Source organism: Lepisosteus platostomus, chromosome 1, assembly GCF_059453375.1.
Source record: "Lepisosteus platostomus isolate fLepPlt1 chromosome 1, fLepPlt1.hap1, whole genome shotgun sequence".
NCBI lineage: Eukaryota > Metazoa > Chordata > Actinopteri > Semionotiformes > Lepisosteidae > Lepisosteus > Lepisosteus platostomus.
The window spans coordinates 11,978,751-11,997,270 of NC_142611.1; the positions used below are offsets into that span (position 1 = coordinate 11,978,751).

At 43.2% G+C, this 18,520-nt stretch overlaps 1 protein-coding gene across 5 annotated transcripts in view; it reads left to right on the forward strand.

The window, feature by feature from the left end:
- Positions 1 to 18,520, forward strand: part of pax5 (paired box 5) — a 101,232-nt gene that overhangs the window by 30,333 nt on the left and 52,379 nt on the right. For 4 of the 5 annotated variants that reach the window (XM_088624419.1, XM_088624394.1, XM_088624403.1 and 1 more), the window contains exon 6: positions 17,670 to 17,845. In XM_088624419.1, the coding sequence (XP_088480545.1) occupies positions 17,670 to 17,845 (176 nt within the window). The remainder of the gene's footprint in view (positions 1 to 17,669; positions 17,846 to 18,520) is intronic. The other variant, XM_088624412.1, reaches the window with a different exon arrangement.

The window sequence follows — 18,520 nt, forward strand, 5'->3', positions numbered from 1 at the left end:
GTCATGCATATTCTGAACAATTCTGTGCTGTTATTTCTGTTATTAATATGTGTCTTCTATCTATTCCAATAAGTACAGTGTTCCAGCAGTGTACAAGTCAAACCCAGTTGTTTTAAACAGTTCTACAGCCTGGCAGTTCTATAGAACCCTTCTTTTCTCCTTTTAGAGTTGGTAAGCCTGTAACTATATGAAAACTATAGTTATAACTATATAAAACTATACGTTTGCGAGGCCCTTGTACATTTCATTTTTCTTTCAGACATCTTTCTGAAAGGCTTTTTCTTTAAATGGAAGATAAAATTGTCCCAACAGTAACATTAAAACAGATAGTGTGCACGGGCATTAAAAAAACACTCACCAAAATGAAATGCAAACCGCCAAGCTTTGCAAAGCTGGGATAAGAATAATTATTGAGGCTGGGAATACAGGCACATCATCTGAAAGAGTGTGAAGTGGCAAATATTATTCACAGGAGAAACATAGGCAGGTGGCAGTATGCTTACAGCAAAATAAAATACAGTATTAAGGAAGTGCATTTGATCTGAAGCAATTGGCGCACAAGTGTTTCGTAGCATATTTGTTACTAAAAGGATAAAACATATCTCTCTGGATGTTCTGATCTTGAAAGCAAGCAATTTGTTTTTAAGGATGTGTGTAAGTCGTGCTCAGTTTATTCGGGTTGGTAATGAAACATGTTATTCAGCTGTTTTGATGGGTGTCAGTCAGTCAATATCTATCATGTCTAAGTGTAAAAATCATAATTATGTATGAAGGAACAAGCAGAGGTCAATTCTGGGCTGGAAACTAACAATAAAAAAGCAATATTTGGGCTGCGATTTTTTCCAGGTATGTGGAAAATATTATAATTGAATTAAAAATGTCAGTCTCCCTCTTTCTCTTAAAAAAAGTCAGATAAGAGACCTGTAGGAGAGAAGTGGGGGTAAATTATGTTCCATGGATTCTATTTCTATGGTAAAGTTTTCTGTGGTTTTCACTGAAAGGCAAAGGGGTTCCTGTCTTTACTGTTTAACAAAACGTCCATGAATCCCCGTGGTATTTATCCTGCAGTACATACCAGTTCCCTGCTAATTCAACCAGGATTTTTTTTTTTTGTTCTCATACCCAGCGAAGATGAGTTCCATTTTAGCTGTTTTAACTGTGTCCATTGTATTCCCCTTTGCCCGGGAAAATACGAGACAAAGAGTAATGTGGGTTGGTGAATCCTGTCTTCAGCACAGCCTTCCTCCTGGCACTCATTTAAATCATGGCCTTGGCGCTTTAGATTAGCAGCCCTGCGATTTGCGCTATCGCCCCGGCATTTCTTTACGCCGCCTTGCTAGAATCGCTCGAGCGCTGCCCCCGTGCGTCTGTGGAGTGACGAGGCGCTTGGGAGAGCGCCGAGGATCGCCATGGGCTCCTGCGCAACGCAGAGTGAGTCGGCCTTCCAATTTATCTCTGTCGCGCGCCTCCCCCCCAGACACGGCTCTCCACAGACGAGTCTCCTCTTTAACCTGTCGGGCCTTCGTCAGCCAAGCAACAGGGAGCTGCATCAACGTGGGTGTGAGCCCATTTGAGCATATGCAAAACAAACATCTTTATCCGGGAGCCAGCATTAAAAAGCTATTCCGCATCGAGATGCCGGCAGTAAATGGCCCGCCACAGATGTTTCTCCTTTGGTGGGAAATGTGTTACTTTACCTGGTGCCACACAGAACAGCTGTCAGGGGCAGAGGGAGAGCGTTAGTTTTATGAGCACAGCATGCTGGGACTGTTAGCATTACTCAAGCCAGGGGAGGCCAAGGCTGGCTCTGACTGTCCACCTATTTTCAGAGGGTCCCTTCTGGAACCATTAAACTCCTAGTCAAGCAGCTTAAAGTCTTTCAGTGCTTCAGTCTCATAATTAAAGGAGTACGTTTTAGGATGTTAGTAATGTGTTCAAAATAGATGCTGCTCTGTTAAGTGTATTATTCCAGGATAATTTTTTATTTTCTGTGTGCTGTTTTTATTTTCCTGGTCTTGTCGTATGTCCATTTTTGTTGCCAGAAACACGGCACAACCCTGGCAAACTGTCCCAGCAGTCTGAGACTGGCCTGGATTTCGATATGGCTTAGTTTCCAGATGAAATACATTTGGGAACATCAGCCCAGGATCTGATAGACACTGGGCCATGTTGACAAACTGCAGTGTAGCTGGGGCTCTTGTGGTGAACTCATGGAAAGCTCAAAATGTAGTAAGGCGGGAGGTGTCTCCCTTTCATTTGCTGTCAACCATTATAGAACTGGATTTGTGTGTACTTGTGCCACACTGAAGTTTTTTGGTGCTGAAGACCAGCACCATTCAGTACTTTGTACTCTTCACCTTTTGGCCCAAATTGGCTTACTTGCACCTATTATTAATACATTTAATGACTAATGTTATTAACCCCGTTTAAAAAAAATGGTAACAAGGATCTGTTTCTGTTATTTAAAAATAATGGGAGTCCTGGACCAAAATAAACCAAAGAAAATTACAATATATGCCGCATACTAAAGACAGGAAAAGTAATTACTTTTTATCCTGTCGTGGGGTGTCTGTCTTTGGTAGAAGACAGTAGAAAGGGGGCTGGAATTCAAGACCGGGTACCAGTTATTTAGAGGTAGGGGACTGAGGGAGAAATGTTCTGTCATGCTCTCCATTCTCTCTGACCACTTCTCTGCCCACACTGCCGACCACTGTGAAGAAGTGAGCTATTGTACAGTTAATTTCATTAAGTGTAATGTAATCTCGCCACAATTAGCCATTGCCTGCCAACACTGATTAATGCCGCCTTAATTCATGTTGCACGTGCTAATGGAGCTGGCCACAGAATACAAACGGCCGTAAAGGGATTTTAATGTTTAATTAACACAGTGCAGCCTGTGGTTGTTGACACTTTTAGCGATGATGCTGCACTCTGCGGAGCAGGCGGGCTGGTGAAAGAGAGCCCGGACTTTCTGGAAAACCAGATCCGTCTTCTCTCGCGGTTCCGGATTTTCATTTCATTTCCTGACCTCCGTGCCGCCCTCGTATGAACGCTCTGTCTGTTCCTCCGTGTCTGGCTCCTCCTGCCTCGCTGAACGCCCAGGAGAAATCCTTTGCCTTATTTATGGACAGCCTTTAGGCTGCAACTGTCAACAAGGCAATTTCCAAACATAAAGAAACGTGGACTCAAAGATGTCAGCCTTGAGTCACGAATTCCAAACTGACACAGATAGGAGCTGTGATGTAGCTCTGAGAGTGGCTACACAAGTAGCACGACAAAACCAGACATCTCCGTGGTGTTCTCTATGATGCACTGGTGAATGGCAGGTGTTCTGCTGGGATTTTGTCTTGCAAAGGATCCTTTTTGTCAAACATTGCAAAATGTGCCCATTTTACTTAAGTTAATGAAATACCATAGAATGACACCATTTACCACAATGGTTTTTTTACAATGCTGAATGTCTTTGTAAATTCCTTCTCCTCAATATATGCATTGCCTGTCGCCTCTTTAAATGGTATATTTTTCAGAAATTCCCTGGGTCTGTTGAGACTCTGGATTGCCGGAGATCATATGATTTGAGTATTCCTGAACAAGAATAGCTTTGGAATAACATCTGGGGCGTGATGTGTGAGCAGATCAGCCTGATAAGGTGAAGTGGGCATGACAAGGCATAGAGGGCTTAACAAAAGAGTCTTCAAATCAATATCCAAAAGGGTGGGCACTGACGTGAAGCTTAAACATCTAAAAATAAACAAATACACAGGCCCTCGATGCTGGAATTTGTTAACAGACAAACTAGCGCAAACCTTGCTGCTGGATAAAAGTCGCAGCACGGCTTGAAACGAAACTGACTCTTGCTGAATCTTCAGGTGGGTGTCTAAGTTTAGCTACGCTCTCAAGACGAAAGCAGGAGTCTGAGCCGTGCGTGATGCAGGCAGTTCAAAACAGCACTCCAGTCTGCTTCCTTTTCTGTTCAGAAGATTTTTTTCCTTCCCTTTTGGATTCCAGATTCATCAACTTTTCCCCCACCCAAAGCCCTTGTCGTTTTGTGACAGGGATTTAATTCTAATTCATCTGAAATAGAATTAATTTGAACTCACTGCCGCACGTCAAGTGTCGGCCTAGACCACATCCTTCATAGTATACCTCATCAAGACACCTGCTTCCTTCTGCACAGTAAGCCTTCACAACCACACTACAGCTTTCACGTTAACTGTGGAACCAACACAGACATTACTAATAAAGCCTTAAAGACCCAGGCCTCTGACCTGTGACAGAGAATCTCCTCCTAACTGACACCACACCGTTGAACCCTGGCATTACGTAGCCAGCTGTATCTACATTCCTAGTGAGCCTCCCGCCATAGCCAAATAATTGTATAGTCGTGATTTGAACCATTGGTCTTTCTGCAACATTAGCAGAGTTTTTCAGGAGCTATTCTTGTTTTGGAGTATTTGGAATAACATATCACATGGTCAGGAGTGATTCAGAGTATCAGAAGTGCCAGGGGATTATTAAAAAATATCCTGCGTTAAAAGACACACAGCTAACAAGAAGTGAAATGCATACACTACGTAGAGCCGAAGGAATTTGCAAAAGCATTCTGCACAATGCTGGTGTAAATATGTCCTAAAAAAAACATTATGAGGTGTACGATATTTTATGAAGTAAAAGTTACCATTTTGCAGAATATCATCTGTCACAGAAACCTGTAAGAAATCAAAATCTTTTACAAGATCCTAGGTGTCTAAGAGAAAAAACTACACTTTAACTAGGTTATGGTTTAATCATTCAAATGTTACACATAAGCAAAGTAATATCTACATATAAAATGTTATATCCTCACATTGAAGCCTTAGAAACAGTCTGTATTGAGGCACATAAAGATCAGTGTAATACGACAACATAAACATTACAATGAAACGGCAACTAAATATGGAAATGATTATAAAGCCTACAGTTTGTCACTAAACTCTCATGTAATTTGCTGCAAAATCACATAACTTAGAAGTGCTCAACTCGAACGAGAGAAGAAAGCATTAATAAGCAGGTTCAAATCTCATGCTGACTGACATTGGCAGCACTGCGACAGCAAGGCGTTTTTGTTTTTGAGGACGTGGGCCTGATACACTCAGTTTACACTCAGGTCTGTATTTCTACTGGTGCACAGCGCGCCTGCATGTGTATGTGTGTGAGGGAGGAGGTGTGAATGCTGAGCACGATGGCAAACCCATCGACTAAATTCAGAGGATTCAAATGAGCTGTAGTGAGCTGGGTTTAGACTGCCGTGAGCCGGGTTAGTGTTACCCCGCTGATGATGTGTGTGTTGCGATACTAATCCTGCTCAGTATGAGAGAAACCACAGGTTCAGACATTTGGCATCTGTGCTTGGCTGGGGAGCCACTGGTACAAAACTGCCATCTGTGGGATTATGACTGGAGGCTTCAAAATCAGAATCCATTCTAAATGGCTGCCTCTCAGTATGTATTTAGATGCTGACTGTAGACGTGGGACTGTTGTTCACATAATTCTTATAGATGTAAAAAGTATTTAATTCTTACCATCCACTTTACCTCTGTGAGGAGAACACAGGACCATGTAGTCCTGGTGTTTGTTAACCTGGTGCGAGTGCAGGGTTGTGTACTGTAGCTCCCCCTAATGGGCTTTTCCCATGTCCAGTGACAGTATTGACCTCTTGTCCTAAACTCACCGAAGGTGGGTGTCCGTAGGAAAGAAGGGGGGAGGGAAGAAGACCAAAGAAGGAAAGGGATAAAGGCAGTACCCTCCCATGCTGCCTTCCATTTTTAAATGAAACTCGTTCGAAACAGAATACGTGCCAGAAGAAACCTGTAAAAAAGGAAAAACAATCTATTTACTGTATACCTGTATGTAACGTATAGAAATATACATCAGGAGGGCGGCGAGGATGCCACAGTCAGGACTGGGCCATTACATCATTAATGGAAGAGGGGTGGCTGCTGTCAGTTTAGGAGCTGGGGCCCTAATATAATGTAAACACCACGATAACAGATGATCACACCGCTCCTCCTGTCATTTTGCTGCTAAGAAGACAGGCATTGCAAGTCCCGGTTAACAGGGCTTATTAAAGGGGCACAATCATTTGCTGGACAAAAATCGAAATGTTGGAAGGATAAAGCCCGCTAATAAAGAAATATTCCCTCTTTTGCTTTATTCTTCCCTTTTGCAGTGTCAGAACAGCTACTGAACACTTTGGGGTGGCTCGGGGCAACTGTATTTTATCCCGTTTTATTCCACCATGGTCATGGGCAATTAGTGTGTTGCCCAGTGGTCTTTGTGAGCCATCGCTGGCCTGCCGTTTGCCTTGCGGTCTGTGACGTTTGCTTTTGCTCGAGCCTGAAATGCTCCTATGTGCTGTCCCGAAGAGACTCACTCGTACCCCCGCAACACAACGGCAGTTCAGCTGGTCCTGGTTCTCTGTCCCAGCAAGGCCTCCGCACGTGAGCATCCGGCCCCTTTCCTCACAGCGCCGCCCAGCGCCTGAGGACGACTCCCCCCCCCCCCCACCGCCATTGACTTTCAAATCCGCTGGCACGAGAGAGGGGGCACAGGGGCAGGACGGTTCTCAGCGGCCCCCGTTTTGTCCAGGCAGCTGCGGGGTGGGCGGGAGGGGCGCTATCCGCAGACGAAAGCCCTCTTTTGTCGTCCACAATGACTCGGCCAAAACAGGAGGGGAAGTGGGATGAATGGGCCGAGCTTGTCCGGGGGACCGGGGAGGGGCAGGAGCCGGGAAAAGGCCACCGCCTTTTGTCTCCCGTGGAGCGCCAGCCGGGGCCTTTTGGGGGTCCTAAATTAATAAGAGCCCCCCCTCCCCTGTCACCTCCTGGCTCGGGCCTCTGTAAGAGAGCTCATTAATAGATAATGAAGCTTTTTTGGGGGCAGAGGGTGGGGGGGGGGTGTTCTGGGGGCCTAGAAGGTTTTTTTTTTCAGCCCCTCAAAACCGCCTTCCCTCCCATTTCCCCCTTCACCGTGAAAGAGCCTGAAAAGGGCTGGTAGGGAGGGAAAAAAAAAGGCTGAAGAAGGAGGCGGAGGACAAACCCTCTTTCAGGCTCATGTTCTCCTCTGTGGCCTGAGCTTTGATCTCTCGGGGAACAGGACTTTTTCAAGCCTCCAGATCTGGCTCGGCTCTATTCAGAGGGCAGGCAGCGTTAGGGGAGGATACATTAGAAGTCTGATTCACAGGAACCTCCCTGCTCAGTATGGTAATGTATGTCAAGTGCAGGGAGTCAGGCCAGTTGTTTCTTTCTTTTTCAACCTTGACGCTGCCAGACGTTTGTTCAAGGCCTGTTTGCTTTCCTCCAAGGCTGCTATTTCGGAGAGGGACAAAGGGCTGGGGGGAGGGAGGGGGGGGATATGGTTTTAGTGTTTATTTTTTTAACGTTTCTGAAAAATAACAAAAGGAAAACTGCGGCATTTCCCTCCCTTGGTCTGGTCGGAGTAGTGGCCCACCAGTCAGTTCGTCCTTACCCCACAACCTGCTTTGCAGTTTATGTCCAAAATGCTTCTGTTGAATGCAGACGATGTGAAGGAATACGTAAACCAGGGAGATTTGCCCCTCCTCCCACACAAAGAGCAAAAATAAAGCCATGATCTATCTCTATTGTTAGAACCACCTGACCACATTAATTGCACTAATTACTCATTATCCAATCACGTCCCTTTTTTCACTTTTTAAGCTACTTGTCCCCACACTTGCTTGGTATTTTGAGTCACAGGCTAGTCAGTTTGTGCTTGCTTGCTTACTCTCTCTCACTGAGCGCTTTTCCTGAATGATCTCATGGATTTTGACCTCTCCTTTCGACCATTGGATTTTGCTCTTTTGCACTACGCCTCACGGACTTGTTTGCCATCTCGGACACTCGCTACGCAAAGTGTTCAGCTCGTTTATCGATGCTCCAGTGTAACATCTGTACTTACAGTCTGCCTAATGACTAAAGCAACAGGTAAAATCAGAAAAGAGAAACGCAACATTTTACTGTCCTCTTGAGGTGTTCTTCACCTGCCACCTGAACAAGGCTGTACATCTGAAATGCAGTGTTTCTGTTTTCTATTTTCAGTGTAGAATTAGCCTTTACTTGTTTCTTGTCAGTTAATGGACACTGACGCAGCTCCTGACTCAAACATCATGATTTAAGTATACTCAGAAAATACTGTAACAATCCTGTGCCTTTTTTTGGCCAAGATTCAGCTTTGGCTCACTGGACTCCTGGTTTGGACAATGCTTTTTTTTTTAAATGGATGTATGGATTGATTGTTCTAGTTACACATTAGGGGTCGCAGACAATTCTTCATAAACCCATAATAAGCTGTTAACAGTGATAGACAATAACACAGGATCCATCAAAGATCAACAGTTTAAAGGTTAGTAACACTAAATTGATGTTCTGTTATTAAATTTCATTTTATCAAGGCTAAAAATGGAATTTACATCCTTTAAACTTATTCTGTTAAAATAGAAGTCCTTATTATGAGATTCAACAAGAACAAAAGGAGTCATACATCTTTAATATACTTTTATATTAAAAAAATAAATTGGTATGCACACCATTATCTTATGCAACACAGAGAATTGTGGGTAGGTTAAAAACATGTAAGATCAAGGGCCTGAAATTCATGTCGTCTCACTGTAAGCCAATGAACAATGTTCATGACTTATCTTTAAACAGCATCTGTGACCTCTCGGCTCTCAGCTTCATCCTTCATTACCTCTCACACTCTATTGCACTAAGGTATTTAATTCTCAACCTGGTAATGTAATTTGCTAATTACATTTTTCCTGTGTAAACTTGGCATGCATGCCAAAATGCATAGCACATGCTGTATTGTACTGCACTGTATCCACACTCTCTGTGTACTGTTTTCTTTCTTGCTTTTTTTGTTGTAGTAACCTTCCATTTTGTTATGGGCTTGTGTGCAATGAAAGTTAGGATATCCCTGTGGCCCAACAAGAAATGACTTAGACCCTCTAATCCTCCATGACCCTACCTCAAAAACCCACATTGTTAGGGTGCTAGGGTCATGAAGAATTCACCTGCCAATAACACCTCAATTAAATTTCAGGAAGGGCTTTCGGTTGGCAGGCATGTTCTGGGTTTCCCAGTAAGTTGTGTTGGGGGGGGGGGATCTATCTGGGTGTCACAGGCCTGGCTGTCAGCGATCCTATCACTGAAAAGGTGCTGGTTGTTCAACTCTTATCTTTAATAAGTTATCTTTAAGTGCACCAGTCCCAGAGGCCAAAGCAAAGCTCTGCTCTTTGCATTTCTGCTACTACAACCTGATGCTTAGAGGTGAGCCTCCACAAAGGCTTAATAAGTCAGTGACCCTCTTTGCGCCCCCCGCCCCCCTCAATTACAGGCACAGAGTTTGCAAGGGGAGGAATACGACTTGGTAAAACATCGTACTGTACGTACGGACCCCCGGCCAGTGACAGAACTCGCACCTGTTTTGCAAAGCGGGTGCAGATCTCGGCTTCCTTCTTCAAAAAAATAAAATAAAACATCCTGGTTCACTGGGGCAGCAGGTGTCCTGCATGTTCACCCATTTAACCCCTCTATTAAAGCCTGTTTTCATCCTGTTAACCTGAAGCGTGGGGGTGGGGTGGGGTTAAATGACCCTTAATTAACCATAGAATTGCTCTGGATAGAAGTGTATAAGACCATAAGCCAGGGCTTTACAGGGTTATTTCAAAAAGGCTCTAATACTAATCTTAATTTATCATTAGCTGGCGGAGTAAAGGGCACTGTCTGAAAACCCGACCTCGGCTGCAGGATTCCCATGGCTGACTGGGCAACCAAATCTTTCTGAAATTGCATTTTCAAGAGCAGGGCCCTGACGAGGAGTGGCAGGCACAGGGACATCACTGCCAGGCAGGCCTGCTCAGGCCTGCGTCCTGTATGCTAGACCTCTGTCCACCTTGAGGAGGCTGCTGCCCCTCAGCTACAGCCCACGCAGAGGCATTCCGGTCCGTGCTTCGCCAGAAAATCAGTATGGGTTTCTGAATAAACCCCCCCCCACCCAAAGCCCCCTTCTCCTTCCCCAGCAGTGCAGGCTGATTTTCGAATTAAACAGAGCCGACCGATAGACATTTTTCAGAGGAGTTTTTAAAGAAGGAATTTGCGCATCAAGGCGTTTTAGGTTTGTTTGGAGAAAGAGAAGTTTTGGAGCTCACTCTTGGCCGTTGCCATCGCAATATTCTCTTCGCTTCTGCTTGTGTGGCTCTTCTGCTCACTCCGTGTGTTGATTGCGGTGAATTCAAAGGCGATTCAGAGGCAAACTGTTCAAGACTCCTCCTGCGATTGTGGGAGGTACGGTGCTGTCACTTGTTTCTGGCCTGTCCTGGACTATGATTGATCTGCTCCTTTCTCTTTCAGGAAGCCCAAGAGGTTTAGTAATTGAGATCTCTGAAACTGGAACGATCAATGTTTTCTGTAAAGATCATTTTCTAATTCACGATAAAGACATGTCAAGCCCACACATGACAAATGCCACCCAGCTATGAAAATCAGTTTTAATGCATATTGAGCACTGGTAGTGGCTCAGACAGACTGTTGAAGCCACCAGATTGTGCTTGTCTCCATGGCAGACTACGAACAAGAGGCCTTGGAAGCATTTCTATAATATTGCATTTAAGAGGGTCATAATGCTCCTTCTTGGTTTGTTTTACATTAGTACCGTCCCGTAATAAGAACGCAGACCTTGCTCTGTGCTTCAGTTAATGAAGAGTTTACCTCTCTGCTGCGCTGACCCTAGAAGCTGTCATTGAGAGGTCTCAGGTGTAGCACATCATCACAAAGTGGCACATGGGTTGAGTCGTGTATTCAGGAGGGCTCACATCAGTGTAATGAACAGTAATATGAGCCTTCCTGAATCATGTTGGCTTGTATTAGGTTCCTCAAGAAGGGCTTGCAGGTTGTAATATAATGTATGGATGATGACATCCTAAGAAGTAGCTGGACTTGTGTTTTGTTATATGCTTCTGTTATATGCTTGTTATATGCTTTGAAGGCATATCTTTCACACATTCAGGATGATATGTTAACTTTTGCACCTCTTCATTGGCAGTTTACTTCTCCACCCTTTTGCACAAGATACCCATGATGATCATGATCATCATGGGCTAGTTCTCCATCCCCAGCCCTTTCTCTACCCAATGTAATCAGTGGTTATGATGTGACCTGTTAGGTCGTACAGTGCAACTGGACATGAGATGAAGTAACCATAAGAACAGTTACAAATGAGAGGATTTGTATGCAAAGATCTCATTCCGTAGTTTTTTGAAAGAAACAAGAGTATTGGCTTCAACTCTATGGTTGGGTAGCCTTTTCCATACTCCCACCTGTATGAAAGGAAGTGCCTAATTTTCTCTGTGTAGTGTCCACCTGTGTACTCTGGTTCGTGTTGAACTGTTGTTCCCGAAGAAGTCTTCTGTTTTGACCTTGTCAATGGCTTTGTTGATTTTAAATATTTGTATCGGGTTTTTTCGGGATCTTCTTTGTTCAAGATTAAAGAGACAGAGTTCCTTCAATCTGGCAGTTTAGGAGATTCTCTTACGCCCTGTAATGTGTCTGGTAGTTCTTCTCTGGGCTGATTAGTGGGCAGTTGTATCTTTTCTATAAAGGTAACCAAAACTGTATTTTACTCAGTATTCTAAATTAGGCTTCACAAGTGCATTATATGATTCTAACAAATTATCCCTTGATTTAAAATCTACACTTTTAACTTTGTGCCATAACATTTAGTCTTTTTTATAAGTAGCCTCTTCTATCACAGTACTTTCCACTTTGTATTTACAGTATAAACCTTTACAATGTCTTTATTAAGCATCTTCGGCCAGGTGTTTGACCAATCTTGAATTTTATCTATATCTTTTTGAAGACATAGATGGTTCTATAGTATTTGTACGTCCTACTAATATGAGATTGAGGTACTTGAAGTACTCCAATCATTATATCATTACAATTTGAGTCTTCAAACCTTCTCTATACTTTCTATTTTCTCAATTCTATTTTCAGTTCTCAAAATCCAAGCACCTATGTTTTCCTGTATGCCTACAAGATAATCTTTTTGAGGAACTTTATCAAAAACTTTCTGAAAATCTATACAGTATATGTCAGAACATTTTATCACATCATAAATGTTTCTAAATTATTGAAAGAACTAAGTCGGTTAGGCAAGACTAACCTTTGTTAAATCCATGTTGACTAACCCCTAGGATCTGATTTTCAAATCGGTAATCCTTTAATTTAGTTCAAATATTTGTTCATAACTTTACATGTAATAGAAGTAATTGGGTTTATAATTACTAGGGTCACTTTTGTCCCCCTTCCAGTCCATGGGCAGTACCCCCGTCTTGGTGATGGAAGAGCTTTATCAGTAGCTTCTGAATAACCTCTTGTTTCGTTCAGCACAACTTGTAAAATAGCATCTGGCCCTAGGTACTGTGTGTATTAATGAAGAGTGCTTCTAGTACCATAAACTCTTCTGTCTCTTACTACCTTGGTAGTCATGATTTCTTATCAGTCAAGTCAAGAGGAAGCCCACATTTTCATAAAACAGATGATTATTGATTTACAAACATGCCGACTTGAACATCATCATTCATATTTGCACTTTTCTTTAAGCTGAACTTGGGGTAGCTGGTGGAAGCAGTGTGTATGTATATGTGGAGTGAGGCAGTAACTTACCTCCGATCTTTGGTGCTGAATTGCTATTTGGAGACAGGAATCCTGCCATTTAGAGTAAATAACTGTCTCTCGATAAAAACAGTCTCTTTGTGGGACATCTCCCATGCTGACAGGAATGGGGATTCCAGAAGACTTGGACAGACAGTGTGGGTCAGCCCGTGGGCCAAGTCCAGCTGGCACGCACGCTGGTGTTTTGTTTAATTTTTTTTTCCCCCGTTATCCCCTTGATTTTGATTTTTAATGGCATCTGTCTTGTCTCCCAGAGAGGAAGCTGTGAGCCGCTTCGTGCTGATTGCCACTCCAGCCAACAGCCAGCGTAATTAATGACTCTATTTGCTCGAGCACTGCTGAGAACAATTGAGTTTGTTATGGTAACAACTGCTGCCAGCTTCCCTCTCCTCTCAAGCTCCCCCCCGCCGCCGCCTCCTTCTCCTCCTCCTCCCACTCGCCTTCCCCTGTGGCTGGGGAGTATTTAAAATCCCGACGCTCTGCGGTCCTGGCTGGGCAGACCACCAGATCATCGGCATGCGCCTGGGAGTGTGCCAGTAAATGAACTGTCAATAAAGTTAAGTGTTTGCAGGGGCTGGGCTGACAAAACTCAAGTAGACGAGCGAGCCTGAGCACGGCTGGGGAGTGCTAATAAATTGATTTTTAGTAGTTGTTAAAAAAAAAAGGAGAAAGAACAGCTCTCACGCTCTCTCATTTTCCTGCAGTTTAATTGTGAAGAGAGGCAGGGTAGCTGACCGAGAAGCATTCAGCGGTTGAGACCCGCTTCCATTAAACAGCAGTTGGGCTTGTTTTTCTTTCCATCTGTGCTGAATACTGCTTGAATCGATGGATTGGTTTCTGTAATGGACCCCTCCAGCATTCTGTCCTGGTCACGGGAAAGGAAAGGTTTCTGTGTGTTTATGAAACATTTTTGACAACAGTTTGCTCTTGGGATGCATAATGCTCCTTCCATTTTTAGGCAAATCTGCAAACATCTAAGAAAGAAACTGTTTTTTCTAAGGTTCCTGGCTTAAGATGTGGTTGTTGGTACAGCAGACAGTGGAGGGATTGATTTATGACACCAAGGCACTAAAGGAAAGAGAACATCTTTGATTGGCACAAAGGAACAAGCAATAGGTTTATTCCATGCTGAAAAAAGAAGAAAGAAAACACAACGTTTCGGCTGTGGAGACTTACTTGTTCCTTTGCAGCCTACGCATGCTGACGCAGCTACCCACCTGAACTACTTTTGATCACCATGTTCAAAATGTCTCCATGACGTGGAGTTTCCCGTTCTTTAATTAGGTGATCTGTGCATTAAAACATTTGGAGAATTGTGCTTCCAAGTTATGTGTTATTCACTATGTGCTTTTTATATAAATTACTCTGAAATATTTTAGCAGAGATGTTTAGGCATTAAAATAATTTTAGGTGCAGTAATTCCCCCTAACCATAGTAAGAATTCTGGAGTCGTTTTTCAAAAGGACTTTACCCAAAACTACATGTTGTGAGGGGAATGGCCTCACTGTTTCTTGGAAACAAAGAAAAACTGACCTTCCATGTCGATGTGTGAAATTGTGCGTAGGGCAGAGTTCTTTCCGTTTGCTGTAGCTGTGAAAATGACCCATTTCACTTAATTCATGGCCAAGGTGAGGAAGAGTTCATTACCAGGCTGCATTTTCATTAGTTCTCCATTTTCATGAGAGGATGTTTTACACTTTGATAACAGTAAAGTGCTTAAAACCCCCAGCTTGTCTGAATCTGTTGCGTTGATTAATCGTCTGGCTCAATCTCAGGGCTGCCCCCCCTGTGAATTCCAGTGTAATTGCTATATTATCTTGCGTGTTACTGTAAAAGTCACACCAGCAGCAAGGCACATACTCACAGGCCTATTAAGCTGTGATCCCTTCTCTCAAACCTGGGAAACCTACAGTGCTGAGTCTCTTAGGGTTTAACCCTCTCCACTTCCTTGTCCTGATCACCCATTCCTTTTCTGTTAAAAGCCCTTCTGGTGATTGCATGACCATGTCTAGCCCTGCAAGGTTTAGATTTCAGGCAAGGGAAGGGAATGGGTCGTGTCTAAGGAAAAGGCAAAAGTGAAAGCTTGTATGGAAACCTGAATTTTTTAATTTGGTGGGCAATTGTTCAAGCTTTGCCTGTTTGTTGTGAAGTTCCCCCATAAATATCCACAAAAAGATGGCAGCGTTTTCCATTTTGCAGTGTACAGCATAATGCTGAAGTATTCACCACCCTTTCAATTATGTCCCATTGTCTTTAATTACAAATGATGAATACACTGTTCTAATAGTGATCACATCTTAACGCTTATATGGTCAAAAGATGTTAAATGTCAGCAAAAAGCTGTAAAGAGAAACCAAATGGTACAGTATATTTATATAACGAGCAATTCAACAAAATGGGACATTATTTAGAAAGGGGTGGTGAAAACATTTTCAAGGCACCTTTGCTAAAGAAAGAGAACCAGGGATTCAAAAAGTAGACTCAGATTGACATAATGCTGCTTTTGTGTAAGCAATATTTGCTGGTATTTTTCCCTTTTCTTGTGAGTGTCAGCGCGGTCACTTTCATGAAGTCAGTCAGTGTCCCATGGTGCTATGTGGTGATTTCTAAATGCTTCAAAATGAACACAATGTTTTTCTGAATTAACAAGGGATGCAAGGTTGATGTCAGCCAGCAGCCATATCACCCTGCAGCTCACAACTAGCTACCCCCTGAAGCTCAGCAGGTGTGAGCCTGGTCAGTACCTGGATGGGAGACTCCTGGGAAAAACTAAGGTTGCTGCTGGAAGAGGTGTTAGTGGGGCCAGCAGGGGGCGCTCACCCTGTGGTCCATGTGGGTCCTAATGCCCCAGTATAGTGACGGGGACACTATACTGTAAAAAGGTGCCGTCCTTCGGACATAAAACAGAGGTCCTGACTCTCTGTGGTCATTAACAATCTCAGGGCGTTTCTCGAAAAGAGTAGGGGTGTAACCCTGGCATCCTGGCCCAATTTCCCATTGACCTTAACTGATCATGGCCTTGAATAATCACCATCTAAGAACTGGTTTCATAACTCTGCTCTCCTCCCCACTGTTTTCTGATGTGTAGTGAGCGTACTGGTACACTTTGGCTGCTGTTGCATCATCCAGGTGGGGCAACACATTGGTGGTGGTGGAGGGGAGTCCCCATTACCTGTAAAGCGCTTTGAGTGGAGTGTCCAGAAAAGCGCTATCCAGTATAAGTGTAAGGAATTATTATGATTATTATGCATTAAAAAGTTAACATTTTTTGCATCTGGTATCCATCTGACATATAAGATAAAGTCCATGAAACCGGAATTGATTAGGGTTAAAAAAGCACCAGGGTCCTGTTACACTGGAGCACACAGGCATCGATTTCACATGTCTGCGCAGGCAGGCTGTTGTAGCTGCCGCGCACTGATCTTTGTGTATCCCAGGAACTCCGCAGTGGGGCCGAGTGTATCTAGCAGGTCAAGCTTTGAAATGAAGAAGCAATAAGCCAGTGAAATGGTACCATCACCGCTACATGATTGATCAATTGAATTCTATCAGGGAGAGTGGACAGTGGGATTAACTCAGGGCTGATAGGTTCAATGAGTTAAAGCATGATGTTCATTTCAGCTTCATTTCACCAGTCTTTGCTTGTGAAATTGGTCAATCAATAGAGGTTGGAGATCATATATATATATATCGCTGACCATCTCACAGGCGAATATAATCTACTGCTGGCTGTCTCTAGACTCCCAGCAGCAGTGGGATAATGGAGGCTCTGCTGAGACTCCATCAGGGCCCCTGAAATGGCCTGATATATATCTTCTCCAAATGAAAAGTATTTTTGGATCTCTTTTGATTTATCTTTTTTTTTTTTCTCTCTCTCCCGTGTCATCTGGGGCTTGATGTACAGTGAAACTGTAACTCAGAGGACTGTGATGTTCTTTCAGGGACATTTTGCTTCAATGAATAACTTTACTTTCAGATGAGTTTTCTATTTTTTTTTCTCCTCTGTTGTCTCTGATGAAACCATAGCAAACGCCTATAATGAAATAATAAATTAAAAGAAAACAAACACTTGAAGAGATTATATTTTTTTGCTGCTCGTTTGTGGTTTTGAGTATAAAAATATAAGGCAGACTGTGTTATAATGCAGTCAGTATTTTGAGTGACACTTGGATAAGTGCTAGTAGATTAGAATCAATATCCTGTTTTCTCTTTACAGATTTTATACCTATAATACTGTGTGTTCTCAAACTGACATTCACCTGCATTTGACTTGAAATGTGGAATTTGGTGCTAAAGCTCAAAGAAAAATATTATTGTAAGAAAAATGCCAGTGTAGATATGGAATTACCACAGTACCACACTGTTTTGCCATTCAGGTTTTGCCAGTCAGGTATCCACCACAGAATTCACATTTTGTACGTAATAGCATGTACCATGTTATGGACATACAACAATGTAAAATGCAGTTAAAATATTCACATTACTTCAAAGACATTTTACATTTCTAGATTAATGAAATGTGAATAGTAGAACTAACTGCTGTATCTGCTGCTGTGAATATGAATGGCATGCAAAAATACAAGGTTTCAATGTAGTTTTTGCAGTTTTATCATGTCTGTCAATGATTAAGTGATTTGTTTTGAACACAAATGATAGAAGTGAGTATGTTTAAGTCCACGATATTGTAAGATTTCTGCAGAAATGATCATTTTTACAGGCAGTAATCCTCTTTATCCTCGGGTTAGTCTGCTGTACAAGCCTTCTTCACTTGTAGGCACTTCCCCACCAGCTCGTACTTACGCTATCGTTTCCCATCTTCGTCACTGACCACACCCGACAGTGAAGAAGTCGTGTGTGGTTGGAGCGAGGAATCTCCCCCAGGCTGCATCCTGACTCTGTCTCACCTCTCTTCTCCCTTCTCTCCCTGGGGCCGAGCAGCAATGCAAGAGTCTCCCCTACCCAATGGTCACTCGCACCCTGGCCGGGACTTCCTGCGGAAGCAGATGAGAGGAGACCTCTTCACCCAGCAGCAGTTAGAGGTACTGGACCGAGTGTTTGAAAGACAGCACTACCCCGACATCTTTACAGCCCCTGAGCCCATCAAGCCAGAGCAGGTAAGGGAAAGATCACTCACCAGTAGTCTTCTTTCTTTCACCTGGGGCCTCTCCTGCTCTCCTGGTTCGGCACTGTGACACCTTCACATTCACTCGCGACGGGGGCTGTCTCTCAACTCGCACGGGCCTCCTGACCTGCCGATCCGAAGAAACCGCAACCACAAAGCGGCGTAGATCGGCGTTGTTGTCTGGCCACCCGTGTTTTGTAGCGCAAAAAACATTTTTTAAAACCTGGCATTTTGGCACCGACGGTGCAAAAAAGAAATCTTTTTCGCGACCCGCACTGCACTGCAATGTTGTGAGTGTGGTTGTGGTAACTAACCAAACGAAGGTGTCACATGCTTGAATGTCTTTGAGTGGGCTTGCAAAATGAAAGCTTTTAAAGGTGGCTTCTTTTGATCTGGTTAATTCGTTTCTACTTTTTCTCTGTGTTGGAAACATTTAACTTTAGGGTTGTGAACAAACCAAATTCCAACTCAATTTTTTCTACCTCAAGTAGTGCAGGTAGAAGTAGCAAGGCAACATTCAAACAAACTCATCTCTATTCATTTCCCACCCTCGGGTATTTCTTGATACAGAAATACCAAGGAATCAAATATCAAGAAATCAGCTACTGATTATGTTATGTTGGATATTTAGGGATATTTTGCACACTCTTTTGCAAATCATGAGAAA